This window comes from Salmo salar, chromosome 18 (assembly GCF_965601325.2).
Source record: "Salmo salar chromosome 18, fSalSal1, whole genome shotgun sequence".
Classification (NCBI taxonomy): domain Eukaryota; kingdom Metazoa; phylum Chordata; class Actinopteri; order Salmoniformes; family Salmonidae; genus Salmo; species Salmo salar.
The window spans coordinates 99,427,496-99,452,817 of NC_138308.1; the positions used below are offsets into that span (position 1 = coordinate 99,427,496).

The 25,322-nt window shown below is 45.0% G+C and overlaps 1 protein-coding gene across 2 annotated transcripts in view; it reads left to right on the forward strand.

Moving 5' to 3' along the window:
- ttc39b (tetratricopeptide repeat domain 39B) overlaps window positions 1–25,322 on the forward strand; it is a 44,734-nt gene that overhangs the window by 14,308 nt on the left and 5,104 nt on the right. For both annotated transcript variants that reach the window (XR_014381520.1, XM_082965409.1), the window contains exons 2-15: window positions 2,396–2,430; window positions 10,175–10,279; window positions 10,606–10,737; window positions 10,807–10,883; window positions 11,929–11,996; window positions 12,461–12,525; window positions 18,976–19,075; window positions 19,185–19,250; window positions 19,628–19,736; window positions 20,892–20,959; window positions 21,069–21,128; window positions 23,443–23,604; window positions 23,736–23,827; window positions 25,037–25,160. Coding sequence is in view for 1 of the 2 variants with exons in the window: in XM_082965409.1 (XP_082821535.1) it covers window positions 2,396–2,430; window positions 10,175–10,279; window positions 10,606–10,737; window positions 10,807–10,883; window positions 11,929–11,996; window positions 12,461–12,525; window positions 18,976–19,075; window positions 19,185–19,250; window positions 19,628–19,736; window positions 20,892–20,959; window positions 21,069–21,128; window positions 23,443–23,604; window positions 23,736–23,827; window positions 25,037–25,160 (1,263 nt within the window). In the remaining variant the exon portion in view is untranslated. The remainder of the gene's footprint in view (window positions 1–2,395; window positions 2,431–10,174; window positions 10,280–10,605; window positions 10,738–10,806; window positions 10,884–11,928; window positions 11,997–12,460; window positions 12,526–18,975; window positions 19,076–19,184; window positions 19,251–19,627; window positions 19,737–20,891; window positions 20,960–21,068; window positions 21,129–23,442; window positions 23,605–23,735; window positions 23,828–25,036; window positions 25,161–25,322) is intronic.

The following is a 25,322-nucleotide window of genomic DNA, read 5'->3' on the forward strand; positions in this document are numbered from 1 at the left end:
CTTTACCTCCCTTATCTCACATCATTTGCTCACATTGTATATAGTCTTATTTTTTTTCTACTGTATCATTGATTGTATGTTGTTTTACTCCATGTGTAACTCTGTGTTTTTGTATGTTGTCGAACTGCTTTGCTTTATCTTGGCCAGGTCGCAATTGTAAATGAGAACTTGTTCTCAACTTGCCTACCTGGTTAAATAAAGGTGAAATAAATAAAAATAAAAAAAGTGAGGGAGTAGTACTCTGTGCTGGGAGGTTGACTTTCCGTTTGGGGATGCTCGTCTGTGGGGTTGTTTAATTAAGAGGTCTGGTCTGACACGATCGGGGTGAGGGAGTCTTCACAAAGAGAGTTTCTCCTGCTGTGCTCCCACTTTGATTAGGTGAACGTCCAGCTGAAACTGTTTGGCGTTGCCCTGTACCATTACTGTTCCAGACTTGAACAGGTTGACATTGGCTGACTCAGAGTCCTCGTTGTCTAACATCCTGAGTTTCCACCCATCGCTAACACCCCCACCTCCTAACAGAGTGGTAGTGTGTTAATATAGCACTGTGCCATGCCAGAGGATGGTCTGGGTGGAAAATAAAGTTGCTTATGCTCCCATTTAAAAAAAAATAATAGTCAGCAAAAAGTGTCTCTTGATTTTCAATAAGCAGCCTACTTTTTGTACTCTTTTCGTTCCTTCTCATTTTTTTACATCCACGGGGTACTGTTTTATAACGACCTCTGAACAGAGGGAGGGAGCTTCAAAGGCTTCTGCATTTGGGTGGGGGAGGCTGTGAAACTCTCCTGCCATTGTTGCCCTCGAGGGCTTTGACACGTCTCACTTCAAACCTCAGTGCTAATTGAGGCACCCGGTCTGTTCTGTCCTGGCAAGCTTGGTAGCCTTAACTTAGCATTCAGTCCTTATAAAGTAAAATATATTATTGTAATGTATTTTCTTCTTGGCTTTAATAATAGTAGCTTCAGACTAAACATTACTCACTCAGTTCCAGGTTGGACTACAGACTGAACATGACTCACTCAGTTCCAGGTTGGACTACAGACTGAACATGACTCACTCAGTTCCTGGTTGGACTACAGACTGAACATGACTCACTCAGTTCCTGGTTGGACTACAGACTGAACATGACTCACTCAGTTCCTGGTTGGACTACAGACTGAACATGACTCACTCAGTTCCAGGTTGGACTACAGACTGAACATGACTCATTCAGTTCCTGGTTGGACTACAGACTGAACATGACTCACTCAGTTCCAGGTTGGACTACAGACTAAACATGACTCACTCAGTTCCAGGTTGGACTACAGACTAAACATGACTCACTCAGTTCCAGGTTGGACTACAGACTGAACATGACTCACTCAGTTCCTGGTTGGACTACAGACTGAACATGACTCATTCAGTTCCTGGTTGGACTACAGACTGAACATGACTCACTCAGTTCCAGATTGGACTACAGACTGAACATGACTCACTCAGTTCCAGGATGGACTTCAGATTAAACATGACTCACTCAGTTCCAGGTTGGATGGTGCTTCAGGTTTCTGTTGTTTGTTTGCCAGACCATTTGCTGTAAATCTTGGAAATAAGAATCTTTGAATCCTTCTGGGTAGTTTTGTCCAAAATCAGGTTGTAGGTTTGGAGTTTTGATTTAGAGTGAAGGTTATGTTGTGGAGGGTAGTATCCTGTATATGTCCTTGTGGAAAAATCCAAGTTTATCTAACTCTGAAGCTATCTTTTTGTAAAAACATCTCTCTTTCTAGTCTCTCTGTCTCTGTGTGTGTTCCAGTCATGAAGCAGGTTCTGCACCTGTATCACATGCTGTCACTGCTCTAGCTGGCACCATACTGTCTGCTATCACTGCTCCAGCTGGCACCATACTGTCTGCTGTCACTGCTCCAGCTGGCACCATACTGTCTGCTCTCACTGTTCCAGCTGGCACCATACTGTCTGCTCTCACTGTTCCAGCTGGCACCATACTGTCTGCTCTCACTGTTCCAGCTGGCACCGTACTGTCTGCTGTCACTGCTCCTGCTGGCACCATACTGTCTGCTATCACTGCTCCAGCTGGCACCATACTGTCTGCTGTCACTGCTCTAGCTGGCACCATACTGTCTGCTATCACTGCTCCAGCTGGCACCATACTGTCTGCTGTCACTGCTCCAGCTGGCACCATACTGTCTGCTATCACTGCTCCTGCTGGCACCATACTGTCTGCTGTCACTGCTCCTGCTGGCACCATACTGTCTGCTATCACTGCTCCAGCTGGCACCATACTGTCTGCTATCACTGCTCTAGCTGGCACCATACTGTCTGCTATCACTGCTCCAGCTGGCACCATACTGTCTGTGTTTCTGTGGGTGTAATGTAACTTGTCTGTTTTTGTGTTTTGCAGGATTGTTTTGAAGATGCCTACGACCGGATACCCGTGTAAGTATTTTAGAGGGCTTGAAGTTCCACACACACACCACTGTTCATTTAGTCACCAACCTCTTGTTCCTGACGGAAACTAATGACGTTAACGAGATGAGACACCCTAAAAAAACAGCGAATGACGTTAACGAGACGCCCTGAAACAGCTAATGACGTTAACGAGACGCCCTGAAAAAACAGCTAATGACGTTAACGAGACGCCCTGAAAAAACAGCGAATGACGTTAACGAGACGCCCTGAAACAGCGAATGACGTTAACGAGACGCCCTGAAACAGCGAATGACGTTAACGAGACGCCCTGAAACAGCGAATGACGTTAACGAGACGCCCTGAAAAAACAGCGAATGACGTTAACGAGACGCCCTAAAAAAACAGCTAATGACGTTAACGAGACGCCCTAAAAAAACAGCTAATGACGTTAACGAGACGCCCTGAAACAGCGAATGACGTTAACGAGACGCCCTGAAAAAAAAAACACGAATTACGTTTTATTTAAGTTGTGAGACTAATGGACATTTTAATTTGACATGAAACTCCTTTTCATCTGTTTTTGTCCAATCAGAAGCATGCATTGCTTAGCAGAATATTTAATGCAATCCTCTCATTGGTCGATAACATCTTTCAGTTGCGCAGGCTGCTTGAGCTGAGCCAGCTCCCGGGCGCTCGCTTCAATCACTCGTCTCTGTTTTGAACTGACACTTCAGTTGTAACTCAATTAGAAACGATGTCTTTGATAATCTATGCTTTCATATCGACAAGTTTTACTGTGATCACACCAGAAGCTCTATTTTACTGTGATCACACCAGAAGCTCTATTTTACTGTGATCACACCAGAAGCTCTATTTTACTGTGATCACACCAGAAGCTCTATTTTACTGTGATCACACCAGAAGCTCTATTTTACTGTGATCACACCAGAAGCTCTATTTTAGTGTTCAGGGCTCTAAATGAACGCTTTTCCCTAGACGTTGGGCCCAGACAGAAGTTAGGAGCACCAGACTAGAATTTAGGAGCACCAGACAGAATTTAGGAGCACCAGACCGAATTTAGGAGCAAATGACTGTCCTATCGTTGTTAATTGTCATCTTTGATGATGTAGAACACATCACTAGAGAGTGGACAAGACATTCAAAACAACCTTTTATAATTGTATTTAAAAGTGCAACAGCAAACATACACTGAGTGTACAAAACATTAAGAACACCTGCTCTTTCCATGACATAGACTGACCAGGTGAATCCAGGTGAAAGGGAGCTATGATCCCTTATTGAAGTCACCTGTTAAATCCACTTCAATCAGTGTACATGAAGGGGAGGAGACGGGGTTAAAGAAGGATTGAGACAACTGAGACATGGATTGTGTACGTGTGCCATTCAGAGGGTGAATGGGCAAGACACAATATTTAAGTGCCTTTTAAATGGGGTATGGTAGTAGGTGCCGGGTGCACCGGTTCGTGTCAAGAACTGAAACGCTGCTGGGTTTTTCGCACGCGCAACTCAATAGTTGTAACGGGGTGAGTGACTGGTTGCCGGGAAGTCAGGCGCAGGAGAGCAGAGAGTGATAACAGGAGAACTTTAATATACACCCTGGCCAAAAGGCACAGGCGAGGCAGCACAAAGCACAACCACGGTAACATGAACCGGATTAAACAAAAACAAACAAACCTAGGTTTGAAACAAACCTAGCGCAAGCCAGCCTGTAGCGTAACACCCTACACAAAGAACAATTCCACACACAGACATGGGGGGGAACAGAGGGTAATATACATTTTAGTCTGATGAGGGAATGTGAACCAGGTGTGCGGGAAAACAAGACAAAACAAATGGAAAATGAAAGGTGGAGCGGCGATGGCTAGAAGGCCGGTGACGTCGAACGCCGCCCGAACAAGGAGAGGGACCGACTTCGGTGGAAGTCGTGACAATAGTAGGAAGGTGTTCTTAATGTTTTGTACACTCAGTGTGTATATATATATATATATTTTTTAAATGATTAAAATATGATTACAATATGAAAATATTATTAAAATATGATTTTTTTTTATACATTTCCTGTGAAACAAAATTGTATGAATAAGGCTTGAAATGACATGTTTTCTAAATATAGTATAATCAAATTTATAAAATGACTAAAGATTTCACCTTCCTTATAACTGTAAAATACATATTTGTTATGTTTAGTGTTAGAGAAAACGTGCCTATTTTCTAAAGGTCTCTTGATCAAAATGTCGGCCCCCGTCGCTGTGGACGTCACACAGAGCTCTAGCTTGGCTTCCTGGACTCATTAGGAACTCGCCTTTCATCTCATATTAATCTTGTCCGTCTTTGACAAACAGAAAGTGTTTGTTTTTTTGTTTAAAAAAAAAAATCTATTAATTATTTTAGATTACTTTTGATAGTCGACTTTAAAATCAATCTCTGAATGTGCTATAGTGATGAAACAACTCTCTCTTGCTGCGCTACGACGTAACGATGACAGGCATGTGCTCTGTCAGTGGCTGTGTCGTACGGTTCAGCCAGGAGTTGATGGACAGTCAGAAGAGCGAATTAAATTGAAGGAGGGATTCCCCTGTTAGCATTCTTTATGGGATTGTACATATACTTGTTGACATTGCTAGCCCTCGCATAACAGAGCCTGTAAGGGTTAGAAAATAGCAGCCCTTGTGTTCAGGGCCGGTAATCCCGAACATCCTCGTATGACAATATGGATACCGCCCAAGCCTACTTTACATCTCAAAGATGTTTAACCCGTAGCAAAGCAACAAAGCATCCTTCACTCATGCTGCCAAACATACCCTCGTAAAACTGACCATCCTACCAATCCTCGACTTCGGCGATGTCATTTACAAAATAGCTTCCAATATCCTACTCAACAAGCTGGATGCAGTCTGTCACAGTGCCATCCGTTTTGTCACCAAAGCCCCATATACTACCCACCACTGCGACCTGTATGCTCTCGTTGGCTGGCCTTCGCTTCATAATCGTCACCAAACACATTGGCTCCAGGTCATCTACAAGACCCTGCTAGGTAAAGTCCCCCCCTTATCTCCGCTCACTGGTCACCATAGCAGCACCCACCTGTAGCACGCGCTCCAGCAGGTATATCTCTCTGGTCACCCCTAAAGCCAACTCCTCCTTTGGTCGTCTCTCCTTCCAGTTCTCTGCTGCCAATGACTGGAACGAACTACAAAAATCTCTGAAACTGGAAACACTTATCTCCTTCACTAGCAGTAGAATGGCCTTACTGAAGAGCTCAGTGACTTTCAACGTGGCACCGTCATAGGATGACACCGTTCCAACAAGTCAGTCTGCTCTGCTAGAGCTGCCCCCGGTCAACTGTAAGTGCTGTTACCACGAAGTGGTAGGCCACACAATCTCACAGAACGGGACCGCCGAGTGCTGAAGTACGTAAAAACGCATCTGTTCTCAGTTGCAACGCTCACTACCGAGTTCCAAACTGCCTCTGGAAGCAACGTCAGCACAACAACTGTTCGTTGGGAGCTTCATGAAATGGGTTTCCACGGCCGAGCAGCCGCACACAAGCCTAAGATCACCATGCGCAATGCCAAGCGTCGGCTGGAGTGGTGTAAAACTCGCCGCTATTGGACTCTGGAGCAGTGGAAACGCATTCTCTGGAGTGATGGGCGCTGGGTTCTGCGGATGCCAGGAGAACGCTACCTGCTCGAATGCATAGTGCCAACTGTAAAGTTTGGTGGAGGAGGAATAATGGTCTGGGGCTGTTTTTCATGGTTCAGGTCCCGTAGTTCCAGTGAAGGGAAATCTTAACGCTACAGCATACAATGACATTCTAGACGATTCTGTGCATCCAGGTTTGTGGCAACAGTTTGGGGAAGGCTCTTTCCTGTTTCAGTATGACAATGCCCCTGTGCACAAAGCGAGGTCCATACAGAAACGGTTTGTTGAGATCGGTGTGGAAGAACTTGATTGGTCTGCACAGAGCCCTGACTTCAACCAATCGAACACCTTTGGGATGAATTGGGATGCAGACGGTGAGCCAGGCCTAATCGCCCAACATCAGTGTCCGACCTCACTACTGCTCTTGTGGCTGAATGGAAGCAAATCCCCTGCAGCAATGTTCCAACATCTAGTGGAAAACCTTCCCAGAAGAGTGGAGGCTGTTATAGCAGCAAGGGGGGGGGGGGGGGACAAGCCCATGTTAATACCCATGATTTTGGAATGAGATGTTCGACGAGCAGGTGTCCATATACTTTTGATCATGTCGTGTTTCTACCTAATGTTAGATAATAGCAGGTGTCCACATACTTTTGATCATGTCGTGTTTCTACCTAATGTTAGATAATAGCAGGTGTCCACATACTTTTGATCATGTCGTGTTTCTACTTAATGTTAGATAATAGCAGGTGTCCACATACTTTTTGATCATGTCGTGTTTCTACCTAATGTTAGATAATAGCAGGTGTCCACATACTTTTGGTCATGTCGTGTTTTTCCATTCACCTCCAGCTGTTTCACTCTCCTCTCCCTTTTCTATATGTTGTTCTGTTTCCTCCCTTCTCTTTCTTTTGGATGCATATTAGGCAGGAAGGTGTGTGTGTGTGTGTGTGTGTGTGTGTGTGTGTGTGTGATTAGCTGTAGACAGTCATCATCCATCACAGATGCCGCAATATACTCCCTCTCTTTTTCCATCCTCGCCCTTTCTAGTTTTTACTGCCCCCCCCCCCCCCGTCTCTCCCTCTCTCTTTCTACTTGCTCGCTCTCTCTTCCCAACTCCACCCCCTCTCTTTCTGTCTCATCTCACTCTTTTTTTCCCCCCCTCTCTCCCCCGGTCTCTCTGTTATTTTTAACTATTCGTCCTCTGAGATGGGGGGGGGGGGGGATCTGCTAAGCTAGGACGGCTTGAGAGGGGGAGAGGGAGGGAGGGAGGGAGAGAGTGAGAGAGATGCCTCTCCTATGTGTTTAGACTCCTTCTACGTGAAGAATCTCTACAGTATGAATATCAATTTTGTGGGAATGTATCAAAAGTGGACTAATGGCATGGGGGGGGGGGGGGGCTGTACATCCTCTCTATTCTGACCTCTGTAGACAGTAGATAAAACATGATGTATTATGGGTACTAGAACATGAAGACAGACTACATCCTCTCTATTCTGACCTCCTCTGTTTTACAGGCTATTTTGTTTGTTTTGTATATAATGTTGCTGCTACTTTCTTATGACCGAAAAGAGCTTCTGAATATCAAATCAGCGATTACTCACCTCGAACTGGAACAAGATTTATTTTCTTGAATGAGTTCGACGCAAAAACCAGGCCCAAATCCCCGTCATTTGCGTGAAGAAAATACGGAGAAAAGGGGGGGGGGTCGTGGTGCCTTGGGAGAATTCGTTGGCGTGTGAGTAAACCTCCACTATCATCCGTATTATTAGCCAACATGCAATCACTGGAAAACAAAATGGATGATCTACGATTAAGACTATCCGACATTAAAAAACAGTAATATCTTATGTTTCACCGAGTCGTGGCTGAACGCCGACACGGATAATATAGAGTTGGCTGGGTTTTCCGGGGATCGGCAGGACAGGGCAGCTGCGTCTGGTAAGACGAGGGGCGGTGATGTGTGTGTCTCTTAACAGCTGGTGCGCGATGTCTAATATTAAAGAAGTCTCGAGGTATTGCTCGCCTGAGGTAGAGTACCTCATGATAAGCTGTAGACCATACTATCTACCAAGAGAGTTCTGATCTAAATTATTAGTAGCCGTCTAATTACCACCACATACCGATGCACTAAGCGATAAAAACTAGATGAGCTGTATAAGGCCATAAGCAAACAAGAAAATGCTCATCCAGAAGCAAACTTCAACCCGTTTGCACTCTAGACCACCTTTACTCCACACACAGAGACACGTACAAAGCTCTCCCTCGCCCTCCATTTGGCAAATCTGACCATAATTCTATCCTCCTGATTCCTGCTTACAAGCAAAAAAAACGAAAGCAGGAAGTACCAGTGACTCGCTCAATACGGTAGTGGTCAGATCACGCGGATGCCAAGCTACAGGACTGTTTTACACAGACTGGAATATGTTCCAGGATTTTATTTTTATTTTTATTTAAAAAAGTATATATATTTAACCTTTATTTAACTAGGCAAGTCGGTTAAGAACGAATTCTTATTTACAATGACAGCCTACCCCGGACAACGCTGGGCCAATTGTGCGCCAGCCTATTGGACTCCACAATCATTCGATCCAGGGACTGCAGTGATGCCTCTTGCAGTGAGATGCAGTGCCTTAGACCACTGCACCACTCAGGAGCCCAGTGGCATTGAGGAGTAAACCACCTCAGTCACCGGCTTCACCAATAAGAGTTGAAGCGGACGCTAAGCTACAGGATTGTTTCGCTAGCACAGACTGGAATATGTTCTGGGATTCATCCGATGACATTGAGGAGTATACCACCTCAGTCACCGGCTTCATCAATAAGTGCATCGACAACGTCGTCCCCACAGTGACCTTACGTACATATCCCAACCAGAAGCCATGGATTGCAGGCAACAACCGCATCGAGCTAAAGGCTAGAGCTGCCCCTTTCAAGGAGCGGGGACACTAATCCAGACGCTTATAAGAAATCCTGTTATGCCCTCAGACCAACCATCAAACAAGCAAAGCATCAATACAGGACCAAGATTGAATCCTACTTCACCAGCTCTGACGCTTGTAGGATGTGGCAGTGCTTGCAAACTATTACAGACTACAAAGGGAAACCCAGCCGCGAGCTGCCCTGTGATGCGAGCCTACCAGACGAGCTAAATGCCTTTTTTATGCTTGCTACGAGGCAAGCAACACTGAAGCATGCATGAGAGCACCAGCTGTTCTGGACAACTGTGTGATCACGCTCTCCGTAGCCAATGTGAGCAAGACCTTTAAACAGTAGCCGTCTAACCTATGTAAGAATGCTGTTCATTGACTACAGCTCAGTGTTCAACACCATAGTGCCCTCTAAGCTAAGGATCCTGGACTTCTTGTCAGACTGCCCCCAGGTGGTGAGGGTAGGCAACAACACATCTGCCATGCTGATCCTTAACACTGGGGCCCCCCAGGGGTGCGTGATCAGTCTCCTCCTGTACTCCCTGTTCACCCACGAATGCGTAGCCAAACACAAGTCCAACACCATCATTAAGTTTGCGGACGACACAACAGTGGTAGGCCTGATCACCGCGACGACGAGACAGCCTATAGGGAGGAGGTTGGTGACATGGCAGTGCTCCATCCTGTAACTGTGTGTATTGGGTTAATATTTTCTTCTTACTCCTCTCTCGCTCTGTATCTTGTATCTGTCTCTCTCTTTCGCCCTCTCTCTCTCTCCCCTCTGTCTCACTCCCTCTTGCTCTCTCTGTCTCTCCTGTATTGCTGTCTCTCTCCCTCACCATCTCTCTCCCCCTTCTCTCTCTCCCCCCTTTCTCGTACCTCTCTCGATCTCTCCCCCTCTACCCTCTCTCTCTCTCTGTTCTCTTTCTCTCCCCACTCTCTCTCCCCCTCTACCCCCTGCTCTCCCTTTCTCTCTCCCCCCTCACTCCATCTCACTCTGTCTCTCCTGTATCTTTCGCTCTCTCTCTCCCCCCTCTTTCCCCTCGCTCTCCTTCTCTCCAACATTTCTTGCACGCCTCTCGCTCTCTTCCATCTCTCTGTCTCTCCCCACCTCTCTCTCGCTCTCTCCCCTCTCTCTGTCTCTCCCCACCCCTCTCTCTGTCTGTCCCTCTCCCCCCCAGGGCTGGAAAGATGGATTTGAAGACTTCCATAGAAGAGTGTTCTATGGCTCTGAACCTTGTCCTGAACAACAAATTCTCAGAGGCCCTGGACCTCCTCAAACCATGGTACTAACACGTGTCTGTTTGTTGCCATGACCACTGTGATGTTTAACTCTTTCGTATGGACTCTGTTTTTGTCATGCTTGTCCCTTTGGAGACTACGTTTGATTGTATTCCAGGTGGAAGGACAGTATGTATCATGCTCTGGGCTACAGTTCTATTCTGGTAATGCATGCTGTGTTTATTCCAGGTGGAAGGACAGTATGTATCATGCTCTGGGCTACAGTTCTATTCTGGTGATGCAGGCTGTGTTTATTCCAGGTGGAAGGACAGTATGTATCATGCTCTAGGCTACAGTTCTATTCTGGTAATGCAGACTGTGTTTATTCCAGGTGGAAGGACAGTATGTATCATGCTCTGGGCTACAGTTCTATTCTGGTGATGCAGGCTGCCATGACGTTTGAACACAGAGACATACAGACAGCCATGGCCGTCATCAAAGAGGCCTTAACAACCTGCCAGAGGTACACACACACACACACACACACACACACACACACACACACTCGTGTAACTCCTTTTACTGTGTGTAGGTTCAGGAAGAGAAACTCTGTGGTGGAGTCTATCTCCAGTCTGGTGACCAAACAGTCTAACGACCACCTCAGAGAAGGTGAGTGTTGTTTCTGTTGAACTGACTACCTCAGACACAGTGTTGAACTGACTACCTCAGACTGGTGTTGAACTGACTACCTCAGACTGGTGTTGAACTGACTACCTCAGACTGGTGTTGAACTGACTACCTCAGACACAGTGTTGAACTGACTACCTCAGACACAGTGTTGAACTGACTACCTCAGACACAGTGTTGAACTGACTACCTCAGACTGGTGTTGAACTGACCACCTCAGACGGGTGTTGAACTGACTACCTCAGACTGGTGTTGAACTGACCACCTCAGACTGGTGTTGAACTGACTACCTCAGACTGGTGTTGAACTGACTACCTCAGACTGGTGTTGAACTGACTACCTCAGACTGGTGTTGAACTGACTACCTCAGACTGGTGTTGAACTGACTACCTCAGACTGGTGTTGAACTGACTACCTCAGACTGGTGTTGAACTGACTACCTCAGACTGGTGTTGAACTGACTACCTCAGACTGGTGTTGAACTGACTACCTCAGACACAGTGTTGAACTGACTACCTCAGACACAGTGTTGAACTGACTACCTCAGACACAGTGTTGAACTGACTACCTCAGACACAGTGTTGAACTGACTACCTCAGACACAGTGTTGAACTGACTACCTCAGACACAGTGTTGAACTGACTACCTCAGACACAGTGTTGAACTGACTACCTCAGACACAGTGTTGAACTGACTACCTCAGACTAGTGTTGAACTGACTTCCTCAGACTAGTGTTGAACTGACCACCTCAGACTGGTGTTGAACTGACTACACTGACTACCTCAGACTGGTGTTGAACTGACTACCTCAGACTAGTTTTGTCTCTGAACTTTCCTCACTACTTACCATTGATATGGCTGATAGCTGTTGTTTTGAGGAAGGCTTTCTATGTGTTTGTCTCACCAACCTTATTTAGATCAGCCACTAACAGGAAGTCTCTCTGGATAGGAGCGTCTGCTGAATGACCAACATGGAATGCGTGTGTGTGTGTGTTTTCACTTTAACGTATCCGTTTATGTGTTCCAGAGGAGATGCATGCAGAGATCTGCTATGCTGAGTGCCTACTGCAGAAAGCCACGCTCACCTTCGTACAGGTAAAATATCCTAACCCTAATCTACCGCAGGTAAAATATCCTAACTCTAATCTACCGCAGGTAAAATATCCTAACTCTAATCTACCACAGGTAAAATATCCTAACCCTAATCTACACAGGTGAAATATCCTAACCCTAATCTACACAGGTAAAATATCCTAACCCTAATCTACACAGGTAAAATATCCTAACCCTAATCTACACAGGTGAAATATCCTAACCCTAATCTAACACAGGTGAAATATCCTAACCCTAATCTAACACAGGTAAAATATCCTAACCCTAATCTAACACAGGTAAAATATCCTAACCCTAATCTACACAGGTAAAATATCCTAACCCTAATCTACACAGGTAAAATATCCTAACCCTAATCTAACACAGGTAAAATATCCTAACCCTAATACAGTGTTCTTGTCCTAATTCATTCTGACTTGTTGCTCTCTCTCTCTTTCTTTCAACAGGATGAAAACATGATCAGCTTTATCAAAGGAGGGATCAAAATACGCACAAGTTACCAGATTTACAAGTCAGTGTTCCCCAAACCTGCCATAGTTACCAGATTTACAAGTCAGTGTTCCCCAAACCTGCCATAGATCCTAGTTGGAATAACTTGACTTGTTGAATCAGTAGAATAATTATAATATGGGTATAACTGGCTGGGGGACTAGTAGATGGGTCTAATATGGGTATAACTGGCTGGGAGACTAGTAGATGGGTCTAATATGGGTATAACTGGCTGGGGGACTAGTAGATCGGTATAATATGGGTATAACTGGCTGGGAGACTAGTAGATGGGTCTAATATGGGTATAACTGGCTGGGGGACTAGTAGATGGGTATAATATGGGTATAACTGGCTGGGGGACTAGTAGATGGGTATAACTGGCTGGGGGACTAGTAGATGGGTATAACTGGCTGGGGGACTAGTAGATGGGTCTAATATGGGTATTACTGGCTGGGGGACTAGTAGATGGGTATAACTGGCTGGGGGACTAGTAGATGGGTATAACTGGCTGGGGGACTAGTAGATGGGTATAACTGGCTGGGGGACTAGTAGATGGGTCTAATATGGGTATAACTGGCTGGGGGACTAGTAGATGGGTATAACTGGCTGGGGGACTAGTAGATGGGTCTAATATGGGTATAACTGGCTGGGGGACTAGTAGATGGGTATAATATGGGTATAACTGGCTGGGGGACTAGTAGATGGGTATAATATGGGTATAACTGGCTGGGGGACTAGTAGATGGGTATAATTGGCTGGGGGACTAGTAGATGGGTCTAATATGGGTATAACTGGCTGGGGGACTAGTAGATGGGTCTAATATGGGTATAACTGGCTGGGGGACTAGTAGATGGGTCTAATATGGGTATAACTGGCTGGGGGACTAGTAGATGGGTCTAATATGGGTATAACTGGCTGGGGGACTAGTAGATGGGTCTAATATGGGTATAACTGGCTGGGGGACTAGTAGATGGGTCTAATATGGGTATAACTGGCTGGGGGACTAGTAGATGGGTCTAATATGGGTATAACTGGCTGGGGGACTAGTAGATGGGTCTAATATGGGTATAACTGGCTGGGGGACTAATAGATGGGTCTAATATGGGTATAACTGGCTGGGAGACTAGTAGATGGGTCTAATATGGGTATAACTGGCTGGGGGACTAGTAGATGGGTATAACTGGCTGGGGGACTAGTAGATGGGTATAACTGGCTGGGGGACTAGTAGATGGGTCTAATATGGGTATAACTGGCTGGGAGACTAGTAGATGGGTATAATATGGGTATAACTGGCTGGGAGACTAGTAGATGGGTCTAATATGGTTATAACTGGCTGGGGGACTAGTAGATGGGTATAACTGGCTGGGGGACTAGTAGATGGGTATAACTGGCTGGGGGACTAGTAGATGGGTCTAATATGGGTATTACTGGCTGGGGGACTAGTAGATGGGTCTAATATGGGTATAACTGGCTGGGGGACTAGTAGATGGGTCTAATATGGGTATAACTGGCTGGGGGACTAGTAGATGGGTATAATATGGGTATAACTGGCTGGGGGACTAGTAGATGGTATAACTGGCTGGGGGACTAGTAGATGGGTCTAATATGGGTATAACTGGCTGGGGGACTAGTAGATGGGTCTAATATGGGTATAACTGGCTGGGGGACTAGTAGATGGGTCTGATATGGGTATAACTGGCTGGGAGACTAGTAGATGGGTCTAATATGGGTATAACTGGCTGGGGGGACTAGTAGATGGGTCTAATATGGGTATTTCTGGCTGGGGGACTAGTAGATGGGTCTAATATGGGTATAACTGGCTGGGGGACTAGTAGATGGGTCTAATATGGGTATAACTGGCTGGGGGACTAGTTGATGGGTATAATATGGGTATAACTGGCTGGGGGACTAGTAGATGGTATAACTGGCTGGGGGACTAGTAGATGGGTCTAATATGGGTATAACTGGCTGGGGGACTAGTAGATGGGTCTAATATGGGTATTACTGGCTGGGGGACTAGTAGATGGGTCTAATATGGGTATTACTGGCTGGGGGACTAGTAGATGGGTCTAATATGGGTATAACTGGCTGGGGGACTAGTAGATGGGTATAATATGGCTATAACTGGCTGGGGGACTAGTAGATGGGTCTAATATGGGTATAACTGGCTGGGGGACTAGTAGATGGGTATAATATGGGTATAACTGGCTGGGGGACTAGTAGATGGGTCTAATATGGGTATAACTGGCTGGGGGACTAGTAGATGAGTATAACTGGCTGGGGGACTAGTAGATGGGTATAACTGGCTTGGCGACTAGTAGATGGGTCTAATATGGGTATAACTGGCTGGGGGACTAGTAGATGGGTCTAATATGGGTATAACTGGCTGGGGGACTAGTAGATGGGTCTAATATGGGTATTTCTGGCTGGGGGACTAGTAGATGGGTCTAATATGGGTATTACTGGCTGGGGGACTAGTAGATGGGTCTAATATGGGTATAACTGGCTGGGGGACTAGTAGATGGGTATAATATGGGTATAACTGGCTGGGGGACTAGTAGATGGGTCTAATATGGGTATAACTGGCTGGGGGACTAGTAGATGGGTATTACTGGCTGGGGGACTAGTAGATGGGTATAACTGGCTGGGGGACTAGTAGATGGGTATAATATGGGTATGACTGGCTGGGGGACTAGTAGATGAGTCTAATATGGGTATAACTGGCTGGGAGACTAGTAGATGGGTATAATATGGGTATAACTGGCTGGGAGACTAGTAGATGGGTCTAATATGGGTATAACTGGCTGGGGGACTAGTAGATGGGTATAACTGGCTGGGGGACTAGTAGATGGGTCTAATATGGGTATTACTGGCTGGGGACTAGTAGATGGCTCTAATATGGGTATAACTGGCTGGGGGACTAGTAGATGGGTCTAATATGGGTATAACTGGCTGGGGGACTAGTAGATGGGTATAATATGGGTATAACTGGCTGGGGGACTAGTAGATGGTATAACTGGCTGGGGGACTAGTAGATGGGTCTAATATGGGTATAACTGGCTGGGGGACTAGTAGATGGGTCTAATATGGGTATAACTGGCTGGGGGACTAGTAGATGGGTCTAATATGGGTATAACTGGCTGGGGGACTAGTAGATGGGTCTAATATGGGTATAACTGGCTGGGGGACTAGTAGATGGGTATAACTGGCTGGGGGACTAGTAGATGGGTATAACTGGCTGGGGGACTAGTAGATGGGTCTAATATGGGTATAACTGGCTGGGGGACTAGTAGATGGGTCTAATATGGGTATAACTGGCTGGGGGACTAGTAGATGGGTCTAATATGGGTATAACTGGCTGGGAGACTAGTAGATGGGTCTAATATGGGTATAACTGGCTGGGGGACTAGTAGATGGGTCTAATATGGGTATAACTGGCTGGGGGACTAGTAGATGGGTATAATTGGCTGGGGGACTAGTAGATGGGTCTAATATGGGTATAACTGGCTGGGGGACTAGTAGATGGGTCTAATATGGGTATAACTGGCTGGGGGACTAGTAGATGGGTCTAATATGGGTATAACTGGCTGGGGGACTAGTAGATGGGTCTAATATGGGTATAACTGGCTGGGGGACTAGTAGATGGGTCTAATATGGGTATAACTGGCTGGGGGACTAGTAGATGGGTCTAATATGGGTATAACTGGCTGGGGGACTAGTAGATGGGTCTAATATGGGTATAACTGGCTGGGGGACTAATAGATGGGTCTAATATGGGTATAACTGGCTGGGAGACTAGTAGATGGGTCTAATATGGGTATAACTGGCTGGGGGACTAGTAGATGGGTATAACTGGCTGGGGGACTAGTAGATGGGTATAACTGGCTGGGGGACTAGTAGATGGGTCTAATATGGGTATAACTGGCTGGGAGACTAGTAGATGGGTATAATATGGGTATAACTGGCTGGGAGACTAGTAGATGGGTCTAATATGGTTATAACTGGCTGGGGGACTAGTAGATGGGTATAACTGGCTGGGGGACTAGTAGATGGGTATAACTGGCTGGGGGACTAGTAGATGGGTCTAATATGGGTATTACTGGCTGGGGGACTAGTAGATGGGTCTAATATGGGTATAACTGGCTGGGGGACTAGTAGATGGGTCTAATATGGGTATAACTGGCTGGGGGACTAGTAGATGGGTATAATATGGGTATAACTGGCTGGGGGACTAGTAGATGGTATAACTGGCTGGGGGACTAGTAGATGGGTCTAATATGGGTATAACTGGCTGGGGGACTAGTAGATGGGTCTAATATGGGTATAACTGGCTGGGGGACTAGTAGATGGGTCTAATATGGGTATAACTGGCTGGGAGACTAGTAGATGGGTCTAATATGGGTATAACTGGCTGGGGGACTAGTAGATGGGTCTAATATGGGTATTTCTGGCTGGGGGACTAGTAGATGGGTCTAATATGGGTATAACTGGCTGGGGGACTAGTAGATGGGTCTAATATGGGTATAACTGGCTGGGGGACTAGTTGATGGGTATAATATGGGTATAACTGGCTGGGGGACTAGTAGATGGTATAACTGGCTGGGGGACTAGTAGATGGGTCTAATATGGGTATAACTGGCTGGGGGACTAGTAGATGGGTCTAATATGGGTATTACTGGCTGGGGGACTAGTAGATGGGTCTAATATGGGTATTACTGGCTGGGGGACTAGTAGATGGGTCTAATATGGGTATTACTGGCTGGGGGACTAGTAGATGGGTCTAATATGGGTATAACTGGCTGGGGGACTAGTAGATGGGTATAATATGGCTATAACTGGCTGGGGGACTAGTAGATGGGTCTAATATGGGTATAACTGGCTGGGGGACTAGTAGATGGGTATAATATGGGTATAACTGGCTGGGGGACTAGTAGATGGGTCTAATATGGGTATAACTGGCTGGGGGACTAGTAGATGGGTATAACTGGCTGGGGGACTAGTAGATGGGTATAACTGGCTGGGCGACTAGTAGATGGGTCTAATATGGGTATAACTGGCTGGGGGACTAGTAGATGGGTCTAATATGGGTATAACTGGCTGGGGGACTAGTAGATGGGTCTAATATGGGTATTTCTGGCTGGGGGACTAGTAGATGGGTCTAATATGGGTATTACTGGCTGGGGGACTAGTAGATGGGTCTAATATGGGTATAACTGGCTGGGGGACTAGTAGATGGGTATAATATGGGTATAACTGGCTGGGGGACTAGTAGATGGGTCTAATATGGGTATAACTGGCTGGGGGACTAGTAGATGGGTATTACTGGCTGGGGGACTAGTAGATGGGTCTAATATGGGTATAACTGGCTGGGGGACTAGTAGATGGGTATAACTGGCTGGGGGACTAGTAGATGGGTATAATATGGGTATAACTGGCTGGGGGACTAGTAGATGGGTATAATATGGGTATAACTGGCTGGGGGACTAGTAGATGGGTCTAATATGGGTATTACTGGCTGGGGGACTAGTAGATGGGTCTAATATGGGTATAACTGGCTGGGGGACTAGTAGATGGGTCTAATATGGGTATAACTGGCTGGGGGACTAATAGATGGGTCTAATATGGGTATAACTGGCTGGGGGACTAGTAGATGGGTCTAATATGGGTATTACTGGCTGGGGGACTAGTAGATGGGTCTAATATGGGTGTAACTGGCTGGGCGACTAGTAGATGGGTCTAATATGGGTATTACTGGCTGGGGGACTAGTAGATGGGTCTAATATGGGTATTACTGGCTGGGGGACTAGTAGATGGGTCTAATATGGGTATAACTGGCTGGGGGACTAGTAGATGGTTCTAATATGGGTATTACTGGCTGGGGGACTAGTAGATGGGTCTAATATGGGTATAACTGGCTGGGAGACTAGTAGATGGGTCTAATATGGATATAACTGGCTGGGGGACTAGTAGATGGGTCTAATATGGGTATAACTGGCTGGGGGACTAGTAGATGGGTCTAATATGGGTATAACTGGCTGGGGGACTAGTAGATGGGTCTAATATGGGTATAACTGGCTGGGGGACTAGTAGATGGGTCTAATATGGGTATTACTGGCTGGGGGACTAGTAGATGGGTCTAATATGGGTATAACTGGCTGGGGGACTAGTAGATGGGTCTAATATGGGTATAACTGGCTGGGGGACTAGTAGATGGGTCTAATATGGGTATAACTGGCTGGGGGACTAGTAGATGGGTCTAATATGGGTATAACTGGCTGGGGGACTAGTAGATGGGTATAACTGGCTGGGGGACTAGTAGATGGGTCTAATATGGGTATAACTGGCTGGGAGACTAGTAGATGGGTATAATATGGGTATAACTGGCTGGGGGACTAGTAGATGGGTATAATATGGGTATAACTGGCTGGGGGACTGTACTTGTGACATAACATCCTGTGCTATCTTCTTGTAGGGAATGTCAGAATATTCTGAATGTGACTCAGGACCATAGCAGTGAATCATTCAGGCAGTTCGAAGGAGGAGTGAGACTGGGTATCGGATCCTTCAACCTGGTAAGAAAGACGGGAGGGTGTGTGAGAGGGTTTATAAATAAATACAGCTTGGTTTTAACACGTTTTCTCTCTCTCTCTCTCTCTCTCTCTCTCTCTCTCTCTCTCTCAGATGCTGTCCCTCCTTCCTCAGAGAATCCTCAGGTTGCTGGAAGTCATCGGTTTCTCTGGCAACAGAGTGAGTTCAATGGTTTAGCAATGAGCTGCTATGAATGATTATAATGAATGCTTGTGGGGGGGGGGGGGGGGGGCTTGTGGGCGTTAAGTAGCTTAGTGGTTATAGCGTTGGACTAGTAACCGAAAGGTTGCAAGATCGAATCCCCGAGCTGACACGGTAAAAAAAATCTGTCATTCTGCCCCTGAACAAGGCAGTTAACCCACTGTTCCTAGGCCGTCATTGTAAATAAGAATTTGTTCTTAACCGACTTGCCTAGTTAAATAAAGGTTACATTTTAAAAAATAATAATAAAAAAAAAAAAAAAACAGGTAAGAGCTGTTATAAGGAGGCTATGAACTGTTATGAATGCTTATAAGAGGTGTTATTGTGTCTTGTAGGACTTTGGTCTGGCTCAGCTGAGAGAAGGAGCAGCAAGCCACAGTCTCAGAGCTGTCCTCAGTGTGTTAACGTTGCTGCTGTACCATACCTATGTTACACTCATTCTGGGTAGGGATACACACACACACACACACACACTGGTTAATAGTTGTGTAAAGGTTGTGTGATGGTTGAATGACGATTGTTGTGTGTTCCAGGTTTCGGAGAAGGTCAGTAATTTTGTGATATTTGTTTGGTGGTTGTGGTTATTTGTGATGGTTGTATTCTGGTTCTATCGTGGTTGTATTCTGGTTGTAACATGGTTGTATGGTGGTTGTGTTCTGGTTCTATCGTGGTTGTATGGTGGTTGTATTATTGTTGTAACATGGTTATATGATGGTTGTAACGTTATATGGTGGTTGTAACATGGTTGTATGGTGGTTGTAACATGGTTGTATTCTGGTTGTATGGTGGTTGTAACATGGTTGTATTCTGGTTGTAACATGGTTGTATTCTGGTTGTATGGTGGTTGTATTCTGGTTCTATCATGGCTGTATGGTGGTTGTATGGTGGTTGTATTCTGGTTGTATGGTGGTTGTATTCTGGTTGTATGGTGGTTGTATTCTGGTTGTATGGTGGTTGTAACATGGTTGTATTCTGGTTGTATGGTGGTTGTATTCTGGTTGTATGGTGGTTGTAACATGGTGGTTGTAACATGGTTGTATGGTGGTTGTAATATGGTTGTATGGTGGTTGTAACATGGTTGTATGGTGGTTGTAACATGGTTGTAACATGGTTGTAACGTGGTTGTAACATGGTTGTATGGTGGTTGTAACATGGTTGTAACGTGGTTGTAACGTGGTTGTAACATGGTTGTAACATGGTTGTATGGTGGTTGTAACATGGTTGTATGGTGGTTGTAATGTGGTTGTATGGTGGTTGTGTTATGGTTACCTTGTCACAGCATTGGTTGTGTGATGGTTGTGTTATGGTTACCTTGTCACAGCATTGGTTGTGTGCTGGTTGTGTTATGGTTACCTTGTCACAGCATTGGTTGTGTGCTGGTTGTGTTATGGTTACCTTGTCACAGCATTGGTTGTGTTATGGTTACCTTGTCACAGCATTGGTTGTGTGCTGGTTGTGTTATGGTTACCTTGTCACAGCATTGGTTGTGTGATGGTTGTGTTATGGTTACCTTGTCACAGCATTGGTTGTGTGCTGGTTGTGTTATGGTTACCTTGTCACAGCATTGGTTGTGTGATGGTTGTGTGATGGTTGTTCCAGGTACTGGAGAAGGAAACCTTGTAGAGGCAGAAGCCTTACTGGGACCTTACCTCGAGAAGTTCCCTAACGTAAGTATCGCACGCACGCACACACACACACACACACACACACACACACACACACACACACACACACACCCTGTATGGTAGAGTACTAATGGGAGTGTTTCTCTCCTAGGGTTCTATCATTCTGTTCTATTCTGCTCGGATTGCTGTGCTCAGAGGAAACTTCGAGAAGGTGAAACATCATAGAAGTTACTAACATCACATTTCATACAAACGTTATGTACATAGAAGTTACTAACATCACATTTCGTACAAACGTTATGTACATAGAAGTTACTAACGTCACATTTCGTACAAACGTTATGTACATAGAAGTTACTAACATCACATTTCGTACAAACGTTATGTACATAGAAGTTACTAACATCACATTTCGTACAAACGTTATGTACATAGAAGTTACTAACATCACATTTCGTACAAACGTTATGTACATAGAAGTTACTAACATCACATTTCGTACAAACGTTATGTACATAGAAGTTACTAACATCACATTTCGTACAAACGTTATGTACATAGAAGTTACTAACATCACATTTCATACAAACGTTATGTACATAGAAGTTACTAACATCACATTTGGTACAAACGTTATGTACATAGAAGTTACTAACATCACATTTCATACAAACGTTATGTACATAGAAGTTACTAACATCACATTTCATACAAACGTTATGTACAGCACCAGTCAAACGTTTGGACACACCGACTCATTCCAGGGTTTTTCTTTATTTTTACTATTTTCTACATTGTAGAATAATAGTGAAGACATCACAACTATGAAATAACACATATGGAATAAGGTAGTAACCAAACCAGTGTTTTTTATATATATATATATATATATATATATATATATATATATATATATATATATATATATATATATACATTCTTCAAAGTAGCCACCCTTTGCCTTGATGACAGCTTTGCACACTCCATCACTCTCCTTCTTGGTCAAATAGCCCTTACACAGCCTGGAGGTGTGTTGGGTCATTGTCCTGTTGAAAAACAAATGATAGTCCCACTAAGCGCTAATCAGATGGGATGGCGTATCGCTGCAGAATGCTGTGGTAGCCATGATGGTTAAGTGTGCCTTGAATTATAAATAAATCACAGACAGTGTCACCAGCAAAGCACCATCACACCTCCTCCTCCATGCTTCACGGTGGGAACAACACATGCAGAGATCATCTGTTCACCTACTCTGCATCTCACAAAGACACGGCGGTTGAAACCAAAAATCTCAAATTTTAACTCATCAGTCCAAGGGACAGATTTCCACCGGTCTAATGTCCACTGCTCGTGTTTCTTGGCCCAAGCAAGTCTCTTCTTCTTATTGGTGTCCTTTAGTAATGGTTTCTTTACAGCAATTCGACCACGAAGGCCTGATTCACATAGTCTCCTCTGAACAGTTGATGTTGAGATGTGTCTGTTACTTGAACTCTGTGAAGAATTTATTTGGGCTGCATGAGGTGCAGTTAACTCTAATGAACTTATCCTCTGCAGCAGAGGTAACTCTGGGTCGTCCATTCCTGTGGCGGTCCTCATGAGAGCCAGTTTCATCATAGCGCTTGATGGTTTTTACGACTGCACTTGAAAAAACTTTCAACATTTTTGAAATTTTCCCGATTGAGTGACCTTCATATCTTAAAGTAATGATGGACTGTCATTTCTCTTTGCTTATTTGAGCTGTTCTTGCCAAAATATGGACTTGGTCTTTTACCAAATAGGGCCATCTTCTGTATACCCCCCCCCCCTACCTTGTCACAACACAATGATTGGCTCAAACGCATTAAGAAGGAAAGAAATTCCACAAATTAACTTGACACACCTGTTAATTGAAATGCATTCCAGGTGACTACCTCACGAAGCTGGTTGAGAGAATGTCAAGAGTGTGCAAAGCTGTCATCAAGGTAAAGGGTGGCTACTTTCAAGAATCTCAAATATAAAATATATTTTGATGTGTTTAACACTTTTTTTGGTTACTACATGATTCCATATGTGTTATTTCATAGTTGTGATGTCTTCACTATTATTCTACAATGTAGAAAATAGTAAAAATAAAGAAAAACCCTTGAATGAGTAGGTGTGTCCACACTTTTGACTGGTACTGTATATAGAACCTACTATCATCACATTCCATACAAACATTATGTACACAGTAATTTCTACCATCACTACAGGAAATAAGACCTCTCTCTTTCTACCTCTCTCTCTCTCTCCCCTCTCTCTCCCCTCTCTCTCCCCTCTCTCTCCCCTCTCTCTCTCTCCCCTCTCTCTCTCCCGTCTCTCTCTCCCCTGTCTCTCTCTCTCTCCCCTGTCTCTCTCTCCCCTGTCTCTCTCTCTCTCCCCCCTCACTCTCTCTCTCTCCCCTGTCTCTCTCTCTCTCCCCCCTCACTCTCTCTCCCCCCTCACTCTCTCTCCCCCCTCACTCTCTCTCCCCCCTCACTCTCTCTCCCCCCTCACTCTCCCCTAAGGCCCAGTTAAAGTTTGAGGAGTGTATCTTAGCCCAGTCTCAGTGGAGACAGATTCACCACCTGTGTTACTGGGAGTTGATGTGGAGTCACTCCTTCACTCAGGACTGGCTGCAGGCATACAGATACGCTGACCTGCTCTGTAAGGAGAGTCGCTGGTCCAAGGTAGGTAGACACACATGTAGAGAGAGAGAGGGAGGGAGGGAGAGACACGTAGAGAGAGGGACACACCCTGGAGAGGGACACACCCTGGAGAGGGACACACCCTGACCCCTGACCCCTGTGTGTCTCTATAGGCCATCTACGTCTACCAGAAGGCTGCTATCCTCTCTATGTTGCCTGAAGAGGAGATCAAGAAGACTGGAGAGAACGTGGTCGAGTTGTTCAGGTGAGCTTACAACTGTTCACAACTGTTCGCATTCACAACTGCTCATTGTAGGTCATAAAACATTCATAACTGTTCGTTGACAGCTCATTGTAGGTCATAAAACATTCATAACTGTTCGTTGACAGCTCATTGTAGGTCATAAAACATTCATAACTGCTCGTTGACAGCTCATTGTAGGTCATAAAACATTCATAACTGTTCGTTGACAGCTCATTGTAGGTCATAAAACATTCATAACTGCTCGTTGACAGCTCATTGTAGGTCATAAAACATTCATAACTGCTCGTTGACTGCTCATTGTAGGTCATAAAACATTCATAACTGTTCGTTGACAGCTCATTGTAGGTCATAAAACATTCATAACTGTTCGTTGACAGCTCATTGTAGGTCATAAAACATTCATAACTGCTCATTGACAGCTCATTGTAGGTCATAAAACATTCATAACTGTTCGTTGACAGCTCATTGTAGGTCATAAAACATTCATAACTGCTCGTTGACAGCTCATTGTAGGTCATAAAACATTCATAACTGCTCGTTGACTGCTCATTGTAGGTCATAAAACATTCATAACTGTTCGTTGACAGCTCATTGTAGGTCATAAAACATTCATAACTGCTCGTTGACAGCTCATTGTAGGTCATAAAACATTCATAACTGCTCGTTGACAGCTCATTGTAGGTCATAAAACATTCATAACTGCTCATTGACAGCTCATTGTAGGTCATAAAACATTCATAACTGCTCATTGACAGCTCATTGTAGGTCATAAAACATTCATAACTGCTCGTTGACAGCTCATTGTAGGTCATAAAACATTCATAACTGCTCGTTGACAGCTCATTGTAGGTCATAAAACATTCATAACTGCTCGTTGACAGCTCATTGTAGGTCATAAAACATTCATAACTGCTCATTGACAGCTCATTGTAGGTCATAAAACATTCATAACTGCTCATTGACAGCTCATTGTAGGTCATAAAACATTCATAACTGCTCATTGACAGCTCATTGTAGGTCATAAAACATTCATAACTGCTCATTGACAGCTCATTGTAGGTCATAAAACATTCATAGCAGCTCGCTGGCCGGGCATACATTGCCATTCTTCATGGGTCTAGCTATGAATATGTGTGTGTGTGTGTGTGTGTGTGTGTGTGTGTGTGGTGCGTGTGTGTGTGTGTGCGTGTGTGGTGTGTGTGTGTGTAGGCAGGTAGAGGGGCTGAAGCAGAGACTAGCAGGGAAGTCCATACCTACTGAGAAGTTTGCAGTGAGGAAATCAAGAAGATATAACGCAGCCAGCAACCCTGTTAAACTGGTGGTTCCAGCACTGGTGAGACACACACACACACACACACACACACACACACAAGCATAGACACACACACAGACACAGACACACACAAGCATAGACACACACACACACACACACACAAGCATACACACACTTAATAACTTTTTCCATTCTGATGCCTCTCTCCCTCTCTCCGTGTGT